The 18,286-nt window shown below is 35.0% G+C and overlaps 1 protein-coding gene across 1 annotated transcript; it reads left to right on the top strand.

Annotated features, from left to right (window-relative positions):
• Nucleotides 1-323: 323 nt before the first annotated feature.
• On the top strand, nucleotides 324-11,041 carry LOC145579064 (U3 snoRNP-associated protein-like EMB2271). The gene is made up of 8 exons (XM_081636341.1): nucleotides 324-465; nucleotides 746-1,250; nucleotides 1,787-2,147; nucleotides 2,589-2,813; nucleotides 3,668-3,896; nucleotides 4,839-5,014; nucleotides 9,667-9,732; nucleotides 10,635-11,041. The coding sequence occupies exons 2-8, from the start codon at nucleotides 769-771 to the stop codon at nucleotides 10,713-10,715; spliced, it is 1,620 nt and encodes a 539-aa protein (XP_081492467.1). The 5' UTR covers nucleotides 324-465; nucleotides 746-768; the 3' UTR covers nucleotides 10,716-11,041.
• Nucleotides 11,042-18,286: the final 7,245 nt, after the last annotated feature.

Raw genomic sequence — 18,286 nt, forward strand, 5'->3', positions numbered from 1 at the left:
CAGAGTATTACCTCATACTAATTGGGGACGAAAGACCTATCAAATTCATCATCTACATAAACACTAGTAAATTATTATATTATATTTTTCTTTCACTTATAAATATTGTTCAACATTAGATATACCCATACTCATTAACTAGTTTACTTTAAACCGTTAAGGCCCGTCCTATCTCATAATTGGACGATCTTATATAGAATTATAGATTCGCCCTATTGATTTTAGACGGATCTAACCCATTTATAACCGGGCGGGTCATGGCTTTTTATACTTGATTATTTTGAATCAAATAAATATCCCCCCATCGAATCCAAGGCCTTAAACCCTACCTGTCTTGGAGTTCTCCATTGAAGCGCACTCGACGTTCTCCACTGAAGCGCAGTTCACGTTCTCTGTTGAATCCTTGTAATACTTGTATCCCCCATTGAAGAAAGCTTTGTATACCCCATTGAAGCAGCTTTCGTGGTAATTTGTTTGTTTTTTGTTATCATCATATCAATTTCACAATCTAATTTAATTGTCACTGCATTAAGTATATTTGTTCTAAATTCTACGACAACCAAAAGAAAAGAAAATTATGAGCCTAATTTGATTATTGAATCCTAAACTTATGTGATTTTTCGAATCAAATTTGGTTGCTAATGTAATGTATCGCACAACCCTTTAATGTAAGGATTCAACTATGAAATTAGACCTCGTTTCTCTGGGCCCAATTGAGTCAAATTTGGTTGCTAATTTGTTGCAGGTTGTAGTTTATAGAACCCATTAATGTCAGGAAGAAACCATAAAAAACGACCTTTACTTTCTGGCCGAAGGGCGGCCGCCACTCCTGCCCTTGCTAAGGGACGAGCCAGTTCATTCGCAAAGCAGAATAACTCGAAAAGGCGGCGCAAATTTGATAGCAGTGAAGAAGAAAATGGATTTGATGGTGAGATTGCGAGCGATATGTCGGATGGTGGGGATGATTTTTTTGAGGATGAAAATAATGGTGGGGTGAAGGAGAAAACAGAGGAGGAGGAAAAGGAGGAGGAGTTGGAGAGAGAAACTGTCGATGAGCGAAGGCGGCGATTGGCGTGGGAGCTTGTTCAGAAAGTGAGGAAAGGTGAGGAGGAAGAGAGAGAGGAGGATGAAGATGATGATGATGATGAGAGGGAGGAGAGAGGTGGGACTAGGGATTCTCTTGTTGCTAAGATTTTGCAGCAGGAGCAGCTTGAAGATAGTGGTAGAACTCGTAGATTGATCGCTTCCAAGTAAGTTATACTCAAATTTTTGGGGTTTGTTTATATGTAATTTGAATGTTTATTGGTTGAATTTTTGTGGGTTTTTCTATTTGACTTGAGATGTTAAATTGTGAATGTTTGTTTTGGAGGAAATTTGAGTAATTTTAGTGCTGTATATGGCTGTTTGTATGTAGTTGGTTAAATTGTTGTGAAATGGAGTAAAAGTTTCTGACATTGTTGATTGTACTTAAAGGGCCAGTTTTTCTACCATTTGGTTTTTGTTCTTTGTATCATGTTATCTAGCATTGCAGTGTGATAATGTGGAATATTCGTGGGTATGCCCGAAGTGGGATGTAGCTGATAGTGTTGATCTATTTTATGGATTGGGCTTATTGAATTTGGAAACAAAATCCAATTGAACTATCTTACAATGTTATTGATTCTAGAATCTTCAAACACACACTTATTGAGGTTATGTATTGGCTTTCAGAAAATACATTAGACAAACTGTAATGTTCATATTTGTTAATTTTTGAGATTTGACTGTTACTGTAATTGATGTGTAGATTACAGAAGTTAGAAGATAAAGAAGAACCAGAGTTTTTATTTAAGCATCGGCAATCTGTTACTGCTGTAGCTCTGTCTGATGATGACAGAAGAGGGTTTTCAGCTTCAAAGGATGGTGGTATTGCCCACTGGGATGTTGAAATTAGAAAAGCAGAAAAATATCTTTGGCCCTCTGAAGACGTCTTGAAGTCCCATGGTGTTAAAGATTCACAGGGTCAATCAAATAAGAAGGGTAAAGTAATGAAGCATAGTAAGGATATCCTAGCATTGGCTGTTAGTTCTGATGGCCGTTATCTAGCTACCGGTGGTTTTGATCGTCATGTTCATTTATGGGATACACGTAAACGGGAGCATATTCAGGTAGATATTGCTTTATTTGTTGTTGTTGTTGTATGCCGGCTTCAAGTCCAAGAAAGGTTACGTAATTTCAATAGTCTTGTGTATGATGCATCTCACAATGATTAATTTATTATTTAAAGTGTGTAATTAAATGATTTTTAGTATCAATTTCTTTGCAAGGCAGCCAAAGTCTTGCAGAGTGAACATTGACAAGAATTTTTTGGGGTAGCATGGTTGCAATAAGGGGGTGGTGGTCTGAGTGAGAAATTCTGTTTCCTTTAGATTTTTTAATTCTGTAACTTGCCAATATGTTTTACTGGTTTACCAATAATTGTCTTGTTGGCTGTCTGTCTTGTTCTGGGATGATGTGTAATTATATGGCCGATTGTGGCAATACTATGTTGGTAGCTACATCTATTGGTTTTAGTGGTATCCATTGCAGCCCAACTGATTGACTGACAGGCTTTTCCAGGTCATAGAGGGCCTGTGTCATGTTTGACATTTAGGCAAGGGACTTCAGAAATCTTTTCTGGTTCATTTGATCGAACAGTTAAGATTTGGAATGCTGAAGATAGAGCGTACATAACAACATTGTTTGGTCATCAAAGTGATGTGTTAAGCATTGATTGTATGAGAAAAGAACGGGCATTGACTGTTGGACGGGATCGAACTATGCAGTTGTATAAGGTAGTTTTCCCATCACTCCCTATGGTGTAACTCTCACTTAACTATTCTTGTCTCTTGTCTTTGTACTTGAATTGTATTTTAGTTGGCATGTACCAGTTTACGATGGTTTTGCTTTTGTGCTATATGATCAAAGTATATTAATGTTTGTATTCAGCATAATCTTTCTATTCTTCTTTTTACTACATCAATTGAGCTTGATAAGCCATCAGTGGGGTCTCTGTTGAATGTAGTATCCTGAAAGTTTTCTATATACCTATTATGATCTGTTAAAACATGGAAAATTCGAACATGACAGGTACATCTTAGGCACATTTGTTCAAAACATTATCATTTGGGAGCCATACTGATTAAGAGGAATGAGGACATTTTAAACCATTTATCAGTCACATTTGTGCTTTAAGGAGAGTTTCATTACTGGCTTACGGCTCTCACTGCAACCCTCCAATAAAAAGAGAAAAATGGACGCAGAAATTTCTGATCACGAGAGTTAAATAATGTAAACATGTTAAAAATAACATCTAATTTTCCGTTTATCGAAGTACTATATTTTTTATTTGTTTAAAAGTTGAAACTTAAGCTATACTATTATTTTTCATGACTTTTGATATAGGAGAAGCTATCGTTGGACATTAAATTTGGCTTGTGAATATAAAGTAGTTCAAAGGTTAAGGATTTTCTTTATTTGAAACTCATTACTTTTATTGATAGCTACAACTTTAGGGTCTTTTTGTTTGAGTTGTGTAAAGGTTTTGTTGCTGTGTGCCTGTGCTAAAACTGTCATCGATGTTGTACAATGTATGTTTATCTTATCTCATATTGTTCTTATAATAATTTCCTATTTATTATGGTGAAAGGTTCCGGAGGAGTCACGTCTGGTTTACCGGTCTTCTACTTCTGCTCTTGAGTGCTGTTGCTTTGCTGGTAATGATGAATTTTTGTCTGGATCTGATGACGGAAGCATTGAGCTGTGGAGCGTATTGCGTAAAAAGCCAGTCTCTATTGTAAAAAATGCTCACACTCCGTCTGCATTGAAGAAGCAAGTAGAGCTAAATAGCAACGGAGTTATGTCTAATGGTCATATTGGTAAATCATCTCTTTCTTGTAATTATGCAATCATGCCTTATCAAATGCACTTGCTCTATTGGAAGTTTAGAAGGCATGGGTTGTTAAGTTTTAGCTTGCTGATCAAATAGCAATTTTTACATATTAAAGTTTCACCTGAAAATTCCTTATATGAACTTATCCAAACATGCCAACTGAACTTAGCATTTCTTCTTTAAACCTACTTAAAGTGCTGGTTTATTAATTAATTTTTTACAATTATTATAACTATTTAGAAGCATCTGTCATTTGAACAAATACAATTTATTGCATTGATATAAGTATTTTCTAGTTCTGAGTGGAAAAGAACAAAGATATACAAGATTAGGTCTATGGGCAACAAAGCCAAAAAAGTGTCAGAAGAACAATACAATATCAGTATTATTAGAGTTAGGATTGTGGTTTGTCTAGCTACTTTAGTGCCATGCGTGTTATGAAAAGAACTTGAAGCTTCCTAATTTGGATTAAAGTTAATTTCACAGCTTGTAATCAATCCTATTTGTTATGGAATATTTTACCTAGTTTATCTTTTTGTAATGGGCTTGGCTTCATGTAATGTAAGCTTCAGATTGGGATCAATTTGTATCTTAGTTATGTGAAGCTGTAAATAGTACATAATAGGATTGTACCTAGTTTATCAGTGGCATGATTCATTTAACGAGTCCAGACTCATCAAATTCAACTCAGTTATGCTCATGAATGCTTATTTTTCTTAGTATAATGTGTCAAGTTTAGGCTTTGTATACTGGTTTTGCGTTGTCATATGACTCATATCCAGTATAGTCAACTCTAGTCTAATTGATAATTGATGAAATTCAGATATATAACTGTTTTGCTAAGTTAACTTTCATTTTCTTTGTTTAAACAGCATGTTCACTTGATTCCTTTGCATTACTGAAGAACAGTGTTTTTACAATTTTGCAGATAGTAGTGAATTTAAAGCAAGTAGTCCATGCTCAAATGCGCAGTCCTGGGTCAGCTCTGTCGCTGTATGCAGGAATAGTGACCTTGCTGCATCCGGTGCTGGAGATGGGTTTGTTCGATTATGGCAAATCAACAGTGAGACCAAAGCTGTTGCACCCTTATTTGATGTTCCTTTGGTGAGTTGAAATATTGTGTTTAAATTTGATAGTGCTCTTAAAATGTTTAATGTAAATTCTGTTGATCATAAACCGGATGTCAACTGTCAAATATTAGAACCTCTGCTTTTTTTGTAGCTGCACCTCTTACATATTGGGCTATTTACATACCTCACTTTGTCCATATATCTTATTTCTAAAAATATTAAAATAAAACTCACCGTTTTTGTCTCATTGTATAAATCTAAATAATGACTTTTTTTTTTTTTTTTATTTTTTTATTTTTTATTTTATTTTTATGAATTTTACTAATAGCTTGTAAAAGAAATTAATAGTTAAACTTGTGACTAGGGAAACAATTCTAGTTTAAGCAGAACTACTAAAATTGAGGAATTAGTATATAGATTCTGATTTATGTCATACCGTGTCAGACAAGAAATATAGACAATGAAGAAAATTTATTTTTATTATACAATGCGTTCATTTTAGTAGTGAGGTGAGAGCCAATAACATGGTGTTTGACTAGTGTTAAATATATTGAGAATATAAGGAGATATTGTGTTTGCTTTTGCAACGTTTGTAGCCGTTCCAGATTATATGTTTTGGCTCAAAGTCCTAGTACTAATGATACTAGTGATTGGATAAGGAGGCCTTCTTAAGAGAGAATATGGTCATGATTTTAATGTGAAGTTAGGTAAGGGCCATAAGTCCCATTGTTTATGCCAAATTTCACTTAACTGGCGACATGGTTGGGATGTCAACGACTAAACTAAAACGAGTAAAATAAAAGATGAAATTAAAGAGTCAATCAATCAATCAATCAATCAAAGCCTTAATCCCAAAAGTGGGGTCGGCTAACATGAACCAAATTTGATTATTCCGTGTAGTCATCAACATAAATCTTTCTCCTCCATCCCTTACGATCCAAAACTTCATCCTCACGTAAATCCATGCACTTCATATCCTTCCTCACTCCTTCCAACCAAGTCATCTTTGGTCTCCCTCTTCCTCGTTTAATCCCTCCATGGTCCCACTCTTCCACTCTTCGCACCGGTGCACCCTCGGGTCTCCGTCTTACATGTCCAAACCAACGCAGACGATTTTCCCTTAATTTATCTACAATGCCCGCCACACCTACTTTCTTGCGAATAACCTCATTTCTGATTCTATCTCTTAAAGTGTTTCCACACATCCACCTTAACATGCGCATTTCCGTAACCTCCATCTTTTTAATATGCTCTTTCTTAGAAGCCCAACATTCTGTACCATAGAGCAACACTGGTCTTATGGCAGTCCTGTAGAATTTTCCCTTCAACTTTAAGGGAATGCTGCGGTCGCATAGCACTCCCGTGGCCGCTCTCCATTTAAGCCACCCTGACTTAATCCTGTGGGTCACGTCTTGATCAATGTCACCATTCTTCTGGATGATCGACCCTAGGTACTTAAAACATTCACTCATGGTCAAATCCTTTCCATCCAAACTCACCACTTCATTGCTTGTCCCCCTCCGAGTGCCAAAACGACATACCAAATATTCAGTCTTACTTCGACTTAGCTTAAACCCTCTAGATTCCAACCTTTGCCTCCATTGCTCCAACTTGACATTAACCCCATCCTTAGTCTCATCCACCAAAACGATATCATCTGCGAACAGCATACACCATGGAACCTCATCTTGAATTGGTCTAGTTAATTCGTCTAGAACCGTTGCAAAAAGAAAAGGGCTTAATGCAGACCCTTGATGCAATCCGATTGTAATAGGGAAATCTTTTGTCAACCCTCCGCATGTCCTCACATTTGTTGACACATCCCGATACATATCCTTAACTAGGTCTACATACCTTCGTGGGATACCTTTCTTCAACATTGCCCACCAAAGTATCTCTCTTGGCACCTTGTCATATGCCTTCTCTAAATCAATAAAGACCATATGAAGATCTTTCTTCTTTACCCTATAAAACTCCATCATTTGTCTTATCAAATGGATTGCCTCCATAGTAGATCTCCCAAGCATAAAACCAAATTGGTTATCTGAAATGCTTGTGCATGCCCTCAACCTTTGTTCAATCACCCTTTCCCACAACTTCATAGTATGGCTCATAAGCTTAATTCCTCGATAGTTAGAACAATCTTGAGCGTCTCCTTTGTTTTTATAAACCGGGACCAAGGTGCTCTTCCTCCAATCTTGTGGGATCCTTGTAGCCGTCCATATCTTGTTGAAAAGGTTTGTTAACCAATCAATACCAATCTTACCCAAACACCTCCACACCTCTATCGGTACCCCATCAGGGCCAACCGCCTTCTTAGGTTTCATCTTCCTCAGTGCAATCTCCACCTCTACTCTCCTAATCCTTCGCACATACTCCATGTTGATTTCTTCATCACTCATAGAGGTATCTCCTATCACAACTCCATTACTTCCATTAAATAATTCATCGAAGTACCCCTTCCACCTGTCCTTGATGCCCTCCTCTTGCACTAGGACCATTTGGTTCTTATCTTTGACACACTTCACCATGCCAATATCCTTCCTTGCCTCTTGTCTTCTCTTTGCCATCTTATAAATGATCCTTTCTCCCTCCTTGGAATCAAGCTTTTCATAAACCTCCTGATATGCCTTTTCTTTTGCTTGGCGAACAGCTGCCTTTGCCTTACTCTTAGCCTCCTTATACGCTGCAAAGGTTTCATCACTCCTACATTTTCCTAAGGCTTGATAGCATTCCCTTTTTTGCTTAATTACTGCTTTCACCTCTTCATTCCACCACGAAGTATCTCTCTGTACCGAAGTTCTTCCCCTTACTTCCCCTAAGACCTCTTTGGCCACTCTTAGGAAACAGTTCTTCATTCGTAACCAGGTCATGTCCGGATCCACCTCTCCATCCCAATCCGCTTCTTCAATTACCTTTTCTGTAAAAACCTTAGCTTTTGCATCCCTTAGGGTCCACCATCTTATCCTTGGTTCTTCTTGTCTAACTTTTTTCTTCTGTAAAAAATAAAAATAAAATAAATATACGGATGGTGATGCTAAAAACCAGAAAAGGCACCACAACCACGAGTGGCTATGGGTACATAATGTGTCCCTATTGCTCATATTTAAGCAGATATATAATCATGACTGTATGAGTGTCGATGGGTAGGGAGTATATAATTGGATTGGTAGTGCACTGCAAGAAGGTTGTTGTGACTGAAGCAATAGATTGGTACTATTGCAAGGAAGATGTGTGACTACAGTGGTGAAGGTGTCTAATATAGAACTATTAAATGGAGCTGATAAGTATAGACAAGAGGTTAGAAGTATTATATCTTTCATGTAGATACTCTTTGGTCCAAAATATTGATAATAGAACAATGCTATAACACCTTCATTTCACCTCAAGGTATACTTGTCAAATCTTAGACATCCAACATCGGTAGGACACTTTTACACTTCGTTTTGGGCCAAAATCATGTACATATTTCACGATATAGCCGTGTTGATGCTGGATACTCAACATGAGTACATGAGCCCATGTAACATAGGAAATTAGGAACAAGGTAGTTACAACGAAAAAATATGTCTTAGGAAAAGAGTTAGTAATGGGTCATATTGATCAGTTGGAATCTAATATGCTGGATACTAATTGTGGAGCTTTGGGTATCATATGAAAGTGCTTCTGTGACTGGTTAGTGATAATGGAGGAAGAATTTGACGGAAGGAAGATAGACATGGCTCACCTAAAGTATTTGATATTCTTGGTGTAGAAGTTGTTACCCTTTTTCTAGCCTCTCTTTGAGTCTTTGTTGTGACAGGGATTATTCCTGGAATCTCAATATTCCTTGATCTTCACTTACTGCCTTGGCCTTGCCCATCAGGTTTCCTTTTTAGATATGCTACTTGCCTCCATCATGCAAGTCAGCAAGTGGGAACAATAGTCATTTTATTAGAGAAATTGGTTATAGCTCCCTTGACATCATGTTGGTGATTTCACATGAATAGGATACTTTCTTTAGTAAAGTAATAATCCCCACCTTCTCTTGATAATAGAAGATAGTGGATAGCAAATTGATGTCTCCTTTGGCTCCCACATAGGTCTTCACATGTGCAATATCTGCTATAATATATCTCCTACAATAGGTACATGTTTGTGGATAATTCATGATCCTTCATATGGCTAAGGATACTTGTGCTTTGAACTTAAACGATGACGGTTTTCTTCTCTATATATGGGTTTTTAAATTAGTGATCTGCAATTGATGTACGCTGTCCCATTACCTTTTGTGTCTGCAATAATACTCTTATATGGTATGGGTTATCTTTCTAACACCTCTTTCACCATGTATGCTTTCTTAAATTGTTACTGCTGTTGTATTTTTATTCTTATTATTATTATTATTATTATTATTATTATTATTATTATTATTATTATTATTATTATTATTATTATTATTATTATTATTATTATTATTATTTTTTTTTTTTTTTTTTTTTTTTTTTTATAATCTTTAAAATTTTCATTTAAAAAGTTTAAGTGTTCTTTATCTTCCATTTTCCATGTGCTTCTGGGATAAATCTTCTAAAAAAAATGTTGTTTGTCGGTGACAAATTAATTGTTCCTTTGTTGATTTTATGCATTGTGATTTTTATTAATTGGTTGCATAATTTTGATTATTATCCTCCTTTTCTTTTGATGCAGGTGGGGTATGTGAATTCCTTGGCTATTGCAAAATCTGGCAGATTTCTTGTTGCTGGAGTTGGGCAGGTGAATTTATTAATTTGTTTATATTATTTTGCTTGTGTTGTGTATATATTATTTGGCTCATTAGGATGCAGACTGCATCTTTACAGCTTATTATAGTGTTTTGGGAGAATGCTCTGAAATTGTATGACTGCTTAGCAAATTGCTATGTCTCACTCTTGCCACTTGCAGCCCCACTTTTACGCTCTTTCTTCTTTTGCTTAACTCTTGTGCAAATAGTAACAGTCAAAAACATTAAGGAATAATCACAGCCTTGAGTCTGCTAATTTTCTCCATGTTGCTTTCGATTCGTAATTGGAGGGAGCTAAATTTCAAGTCTGGTATTAGTGCCTTTTCAACTTGTATTGAAAAGCTATTTGGCAATATATTGGTGTATGTATGGCTATATCAATTGTTATATATAGCTTTTGATCATCTAGGCTAAGTTTAGGCTGTTCTTGTGTTCATTGGAATAACTTGCATTGCATTGATTGCTGTTACAAATAAATACTCTTGCTATTGCATTTCTAACACCATATGGTGTATCTAAAAGGGGATCTAATCTATAAGTATTTTTTTTAAAAAAAATTTCATCTTAAGGTTTGCATCCATTTTCATTCACCATAAGTGGTAGCCTTTTATATGGCATCGGGATTAAAGGTGTTGTCTGTTATGGATTAGATAAATTATGTGAACAAATGACAACTATGCGAATAAACTGAATGAATACTGTCTGGTTGTTTGTTTTTCACTCACTGTTGGATAAGGAATGTAATCGACTTGTTAAAATTAGATGTGCTTATTCTGATTTAGTCAAACAATGTCTTTTAGGTCTTGTTATGCTGGGTTATATGGCTCTGAAACAGTCACTATCTCCCTAAATAATGCTAATACATGTTGCTAAGCTATTGTCCACTTGAATGCAGGAACCACGTCTTGGAAGGTGGGATCGTATATCTACAGCTAGAAATGGTGTTGCTTTGCAATCCTTCAAGCTTACATCATAGGTGTCCAGTGCATCTTGTAAAATCTCTTCAATTTTGACTATTTATCAAGGTACCAGGATGTAAGAGATCTTATGTCTACGATTTTGATGATTCATTTGATTCCTTGTGAGTTTCAACTGTGATCGACCTCCAAATTTTGTAACAATATCATGTTTCTTAGTTAATGAACAGCAAATACTGTGAAATTTGCTGGTAGCATTCGAGTTGTAATGAATGCTAGTAATATTAGCAGTAGCAATAGCAGTTCATACATCAGTTTAGGTGAGTGAAATTTGAATCAAAGTTATATTTGCTGATTTATACAAGCTCCTAGTTGCAATGCTAAATTTTGATTGGGACTTGAATATACTTGCTGCAATAAGTTAAACTGTCCGAATAAAAACGTATTGCCTTTGAATTGACTAATTAGATCAATGGGAAGTATACGTATGATATCTAGAAGTGGTTAAAATGTTCACTTGGCAATGGTTTGTTTTCGACGAAAAATATGTAGTATGTTTCATGACATCGACTTTTTTTTGGGTGTATATATAGCCACCAAGGGGTGTGAAATTCTATGGCCCTATCATTTTTCTTTTTGGCGCTAGCCTAAACGTCTTGTTGCTGTCTCAGGCCCTTTTCGTTTAGGTTGTTCTTGTCTCAGGTCCTTCTTTTGGTTTAGGTTGTTCCCAAGGTCAGCCCTTTTCCCATTCTCTTTCAACGATTAGAACAGTGGTATTTTTTTCTCTCCTTATTTATTTATTTATTTATTTATTTTTTTAAGTACCGATAGTACTTAATTCATTTTGCACAGTCTTAAGATGTCTTTTTGGCAGTCAATATTTTTAATTACTTATTAATAAAAATTATAAAAACTGATATTATAAAATCACACGTTAAAAAGACACTAACAAAATCTCAACAAACTATGTTGTATATTTTATGAGTATTTATAGTTAATTTTGCTAATTTTGTAAAGTCTGACCATGTAAATAAAAATGAGCACTATATTAAAACAACTCTACTTAAATTTTACATGGTTATTTATTAATGAATTTTAAACTTACAATCTTTAAAGATAGATTATTTAAATGAAAAGAGCACTAAATAATGAAATAAAGAGAGTATACTTGAAAGAAAAAATAAAAATAAAGAAAGAGAGTATTTTTTTTAATTTTTATTTTTCATTGGTATTGGATAAACAAGTTAGCAAAAGACACTTTGACCCTTTTATCCATTAATACTACGGGTTCATGGATAATCTCAATTGTCAAACAGGGGTTGTTCTAGTCGGATTTTTCAATTTAGTTAGAATTTACTAATATAACATATGTATTAATATTACAATAAGAAAATAATACAACTCATAAAAGGGTAAAGAGTCAACTGATATTATCATTTTGAGATTATTACAAAAGGAAAATAATACAACTCATAAAAGGGTAAAGAGTCAACTGATATTATCATTTTGAGATTGATATTTCGTATTATATTGAACAAACATAAGAAGAAAATTACAAAGTATTTGACATTCATTCCCATCTTCGTCCATTAGAGGAGCGTAGACTTCCCAAATTTTGTGTAAATAAACCATCTTAAACGTACTCTTTTGTATCCGTAACTTGTATGATTACCATTTTTATCTCTTTAAACAACATTACCCTAATAATTCAAAGTAACGACTATGCGATTTAGGGTAATGAGGTAACAAAATGTGAAAGAGACAGTAATTAGGCAACCATCGAGGTCGAATTCACCTATTTGACCTAAATGAGCCAAACTCTAGTTAATTAGCTCTGGAGGATACGCTAGGAGAGGACAAAGAAGTACGAGTAACAAAGACTTTTCTACTATGCTAATTGACTGCCAAAATGTTAGACAATTAACCAGACTCATGAGGTAAAAGAAAATAAATTTGACTAAAGACCATGGTTTATCATCTCCAAGAAACGTTGGTCAGACTCCAATCTTTGAAAGCGGATATCATGAGTAAACCGAGCAATAAACGCATCAGCTCGCTTCTTGAATTCATCGTGAAACGTCAGCGCCACATCCATACTCCTCCACACTGGCTTCTCCCCACCATCACCACTGCCGCTATCACCACCAACATTCGCTTTTCTCTCCACCATTTCTCGAAAACTCTGCCACTTCTTCAACTTCCCACTTACCCTATACTTACTCAATCCCCTTATCTCCCCCTTTTCTCTCTCCATCTCCTCTCCAACACCATCGCCGCAACTCCCCGTGTCACTCTTCTTTAGCTGGGGCCTACTTCCTAGGCCTTTTGACTCCATGATTGCCTTCCACGTGGCATCCAAATCATCCCCCTCTTCTTCTTCCGTGTTTTTCACTTCACCTATTTTCTCTTCCTCTTCTTCAAGTACTCCAAACGACGACGACGTTGATGATGTTGTAGCACTTTCCACGGCGGGTTGCTCTTGCTCACTAACTCGAAACAACGACAAAGTTTCGTCCTCCTCGACTATTGTTGATGTTATAGTACACTCCATAGGGTGCTCATGATCCATGTATGTGCAAAACCACCAAGTATCATCATCTTCAGGAGAAGATGACATAACTTTAGGACTATGAAACCGAAGTTGCGTTTTTTCGTGTACTTTAAGGAAGATATTGGTTATATAGGGAACAAAAGAAGACGAAGAAATGAGGATCGAGATGATAATGAAATTAAGGACAATATACATGAACTTACGCCCCTTGATTAAGTCCAAAAGGAGAAACGAATTCGAGATTACTAGGGGAAATACTCGTTTAAGCAACAAAATAAACATTAGTATCCATAATACTGTTCTAGCTAATTTTGCTGTTATATAGCACATATTTGATGTTGCTGGAATTTGGGAAGTAATTAAGATGTAATATAATTAAGAGATAAAGATTCTAGGTTTGTAATCTTTAATCTAACTTCATAATTGGTTTTTTTAGAGTACTAATTTTTGTTTATAGGAGAATAAAAGAAAAGAAATTATGGTTGTACGAGTGTAGAAAGGTAGAGGAAGAGGTAAGGAAAGCGAGGACATGTTTGCTTTTATAATGGGATTCTACGACTAAATTGATTTCTCACCTTTTTTATTGTTTATTATTTTTGTAAGCATGCATTAACCCTCATTAATGTCGACATTAATGAAATTACAAATTAAGTAGCAAAGAACAACGGGTTGCCAGCATCCCCAATGGCTACCAACATTTCTTTGTAGTTTTGGATTGCCACATCATTATTCTTAAACTCCATTATTTAAGCTATAACCTCCACCGACAAACTACAACCTTTATTCAATCAAAAAAAAAAAAAAAAAAAAAAAATAAATAAATAAACTAAAAAAAACCATAAAATAAAAAACAAATCAATTTATTCAATTCAAGTGGCATTGTAGAGCTATATAGCTTCATCAAAACTACAACCCTTATAGGCTTATAGCTAGTTAATAGCTCTAACTATTTAAAAATTGCAAGCAAGTATTTCTTATAAATCATTGAAGATGCTCTTAGATGATAAGTAATTTATTATTTTTCTTTCTCTTTTTCTTTTTTATGTGGTACTAAATAATTTTTGTTCATAGATTTTAATTTTATATGTGGCTGACCACACCATGTGGTCGGGGTTACTTATTCTAGGGTTACTCGATCGATCACAGATTAATCTGATAGAGAAACGCGCTAACCGACTAAGCAAGCCCAAAATAAGTAACCCGATTAAGTAACCCAAGTAAGTAACCCCTAAATAAGTAACCCCGATGAACGCTAACCGACTGAGTAACCTCTGAGTGAGTAACCCTTGACGGACTAATTATAAATAACCCCTGAAAAAGTAATCCCACGGCCACACAGAAAAATTACCGATTTTTGTCAAAAAAAAAATCCATCCCAATTTAAGTTATTATAGACTGACACATTAAGATATTGACCCTGTCCTGTTTTAGATTGAAACTATTTTTTTTTTTTTTTTTTTTTTTTTTTTTTTTTTTTTTTTTTTGAGATATGGTAGAATTTGGTTTGAAATAGAAATCCCACCATAAAAATAGAGGGAGCCCCTATTGATTTTTTGGTTAATGATTTGTGTTTATCTAGAAGCAAAATTTCTACTTCAACTCTTTAAGTAGCGGATTACTCATAAACATTTAAAAAAAAAAAACACTTATTTATCATATTGCCATTAAATAAACATTTGTTATCTATCATAAAGATCAACTTGTATAAACATTGGTTTGTACATACATGAGCGGCAAATGAGAAATATCACATTATCACTTAGAAAAGAGGTTATTTCTAGCAAGAAAGCAAGAGTATTTATTTCTTTATTTAAATTTTCCTTTCTACTTGTACACTTCATCATTTTTGATCAAATAGTATTAATGTATTAAGTCAACACTCAATCTTAGTCTTTTTAGAGTTTAAATGTATCTAAGTGAGGGAAGCAAACCAATTATTATTAATGCTAAAATAGATAAGAGGCTAAATGCACTTTTTGCCAACTCATGTTAAGAAGTAGTCCACCAAAGATATTTTGTAATAGCTTCGTCATTGCCTTTTTAATTGGTGTAACAACATCATCAATAATTTAGAATAAATTCATTCAAATCCTAGAAAATAAATTCATTTGTCAGTTGAAAGAAAACGCGGGAATAGTTGCTCTCAAATGCATCATCTTTGAAGACTACTATCGGAGCATCACTATTACCACGTATATGAGAATTATTTTTTTTTTTTTTCAAATGGAATGAGACAAGTAAAGTGAGACGAAGGTAATAATAATTTGAGGATTTATCATAATTTTCTAATATACATTCTCTCATAATTCATCTTGATTTATTACAGAGTATATGTAAGTTGCTCCGTTAGTCCTTATTAGTAGACATATTTTGACTTTTACAATGTTTTATGCAAAGCTAATTAATATCATAATTTATTGCGTGATAGTTGGTAGTGAGTTTATTCATTTATTTATTGTATGATGAGTTATATGTTATAACCTAAAATAAATTATCCCGAGCTTTACTTATAACAAATGAGCTATTTGGTAATCGGGATGAGTTTAATACAAAATTATTTGAGTTGTATAATTCCTCGATTCAAATTAGTAAGAAATGGTTCAATTTTGAAACTATTTACAAAGTTTACTCTAACCAGCATTTGTGATTTAAGAATTATATATATATATATATATATATATATATATATATATATATATATATATATATATATATATATATATATATATATGTATATATATATATATCGGCTCACATCTTACCCGCATTCATTAATGACATTTTTGTAATTTCACGAATTTTAAAACTTTTTTCCATTTTTTTAACTTTTAAGGCAATTTTATTTACTTTATGACTGATTTCATTACTTTTACAAACTTTTCATTTACTTTTTAGAAATAAAATTGGAAATCACTTTGAAAAGTTAAAATATTATGAATATGCCCTTAATGACACGGGAAGCATGTTGACCATCCGATTAATATGATCTAAGGGCCTAGATTAGTTCCGAATTCTAATTATAGCCTTGGTTATCATTATAACTTGGTTACATATACACACACACACACACACATATAGGCATGTGAATGTTGTTAGATTAACTATGATTTCACTAATTCTAAATGCTTTATTTTCATTTTTGAATACTCGTAATAGTTGGACTATGGTTCTATATGTATATACACACACACACACACATACACACACACACACACACACACACATATATAGGTGTTCTAGGCCCTACTTCCACTTTTGGCTGGGATTCGGATGGAAGTAAGTGGGGGTTTGCTTGTTCTAAGTTGGTCTAATGATGTAGTAGAATAATGCTTGTACTCCTCTAAGAACTTTATCCTTTGTAAGATCTTTGAATCTAATGGATGTTTTAAGTATGTCTTGTTTTTTTATGGCGAGCCTCAAGTTGAAAATAGGAGGCTGGTTTGGGAACAACTTCAATGGTTCTTGGATGAGTTTAAAAATGTATTAGTGATAGGTGACTTTAACCAAGTGGAAAGTGGAAGAGATAAACTTGGTGGATCAGTCATAAGTAGAGGAATTGATGCATTCCTTGATTTGAGGTTTAGTAGTAATGCAACAGAAGTGCCTTTCTCGGGTCCAAGGTTTACTTGGAGTAACAAAAGGGAAGGGGATGGTCGTATTCTGGAAAGGCTTGATAGAGCCTACATAACGGAGGAGTGGTTCCAACATTCTCCAGATGGGAGAATAATTCATGAACCGATCTTATGCTCTGATCATGCCGCAATCACTTAAGTTTCGCAACCAACTGCGACCAATTCTAATATTGAAAACTAGTGTCTCAATTTCCCGAAATTTAAGGAAATTATGGGAAACTCATGGAGGGAAAGTGTTCATGGCTCTTGTATGTTTCAACTCTCAAAGAATTTAAGTAGGGTAAGGTCAAGACTTCAGAATTGGTTCCTGGAAAACAAGAAAATCTAGGGGATCAACTAGAGGAAAATCACCAGGGATATTAAGAGCTTGGCGATGGATATTAATTCAATTCAAGAAGGAGAAAATTACATTCACCATATTAACCTTATCATTCCGGAAAGCCAGATTGGTTACAATTTTTGGAAACAAAGAATGAAATCGAATTGGGTAAAATTTAGGGATTGCCCCACTCCTACGATGTACAGGAAGGTGAAGCAATGTTAGCTTCACAATGAGATTCTAACTCTAATGAAGGATAATGAAATTTGGGTGGAGGGGCAAAAGGAGGTGGAAGATGTGATTCTTACTTCTATCAAGGGAATCTATAACCCTGTCATTCTGGATAGTCATGGAGAGGATATAGACCTCATACTTCGACAATTGGATATCCCTCAATTGTATGAGGAGGACCAAATTGGTCTCGATTTCCCCTTCATAGATATGGAAATCAAAAGTGCAATGTTCAAAATACATTGCTCTAAGTCCCCGGGGCTGGATGGGTTCACAGCTGAGTTTTTCCACATTTATTGGAAGGAGGTAGGGGAGCTTGTGGTGGATAGTGTCCAACAATTTCTGAGAACGGGAAATATTCTTAGAGAATGGAACCCATCTTTACTGGTGCTGATACCAAAGGTGAAAGTTCTAGAGACGGCTAATCAGTTTAAGCCGATCAGCTTGTGCAATACAGTTTACAAGTGCATCTCCAAGTGTCTGGTCAATAGGCTAAAGAGTGTTCTCCCGGGCCTCATTTCAGAAAATCAACATGCTTTCATTCCAGGAAGGTACATGGAGGATAATATCCTCCTAAGCCATGAGCTGATACATCTTATAAACTCGAAAAAAGGTTCGAACTTCACAATAGTTAAAATTGACATGTCTAAAGCTTATGACAGAGTGGACTGGCTTTTCCTCCTCAAGGTCTTACAAGCTTATGGTTTCTCTAGTCACTGGATTAGGATGGTCTCCCAGTGCATCTCGACGGTTAGTTTCAAAGCCGTCATCAACAGGAAAACTACATAACATTTCTCTCCGAATTGTGGGTTGAGGCAAGGGGAGCCCCTTTCCCCTTATCTCTTCATTTTCTGTATGGATATTCTTTCTCGAATGCTGACGTTGGATGAAGATATC

Source organism: Chenopodium album, chromosome 14 (genome assembly GCF_948465745.1).
Source record: "Chenopodium album chromosome 14, dcCheAlbu1.1, whole genome shotgun sequence".
Classification (NCBI taxonomy): domain Eukaryota; kingdom Viridiplantae; phylum Streptophyta; class Magnoliopsida; order Caryophyllales; family Amaranthaceae; genus Chenopodium; species Chenopodium album.

What these genes read in the sequence shown, in the direction of transcription:
- LOC145579064 (XM_081636341.1), top strand. Translation starts at nt 769, where the DNA reads ATGTCAGGAAGAAACCATAAAAAACGACCTTTACTTTCTGGCCGAAGG. An exon ending in TATGTCTAATGGTCATATTG is followed by an intron (nt 3,897 to 4,838) that starts GTAAATCATCTC and finishes ACAATTTTGCAG; the next exon opens with ATAGTAGTGAATTTAAAGCA. An exon ending in TTGTTGCTGGAGTTGGGCAG is followed by an intron (nt 9,733 to 10,634) that starts GTGAATTTATTA and finishes ACTTGAATGCAG; the next exon opens with GAACCACGTCTTGGAAGGTG.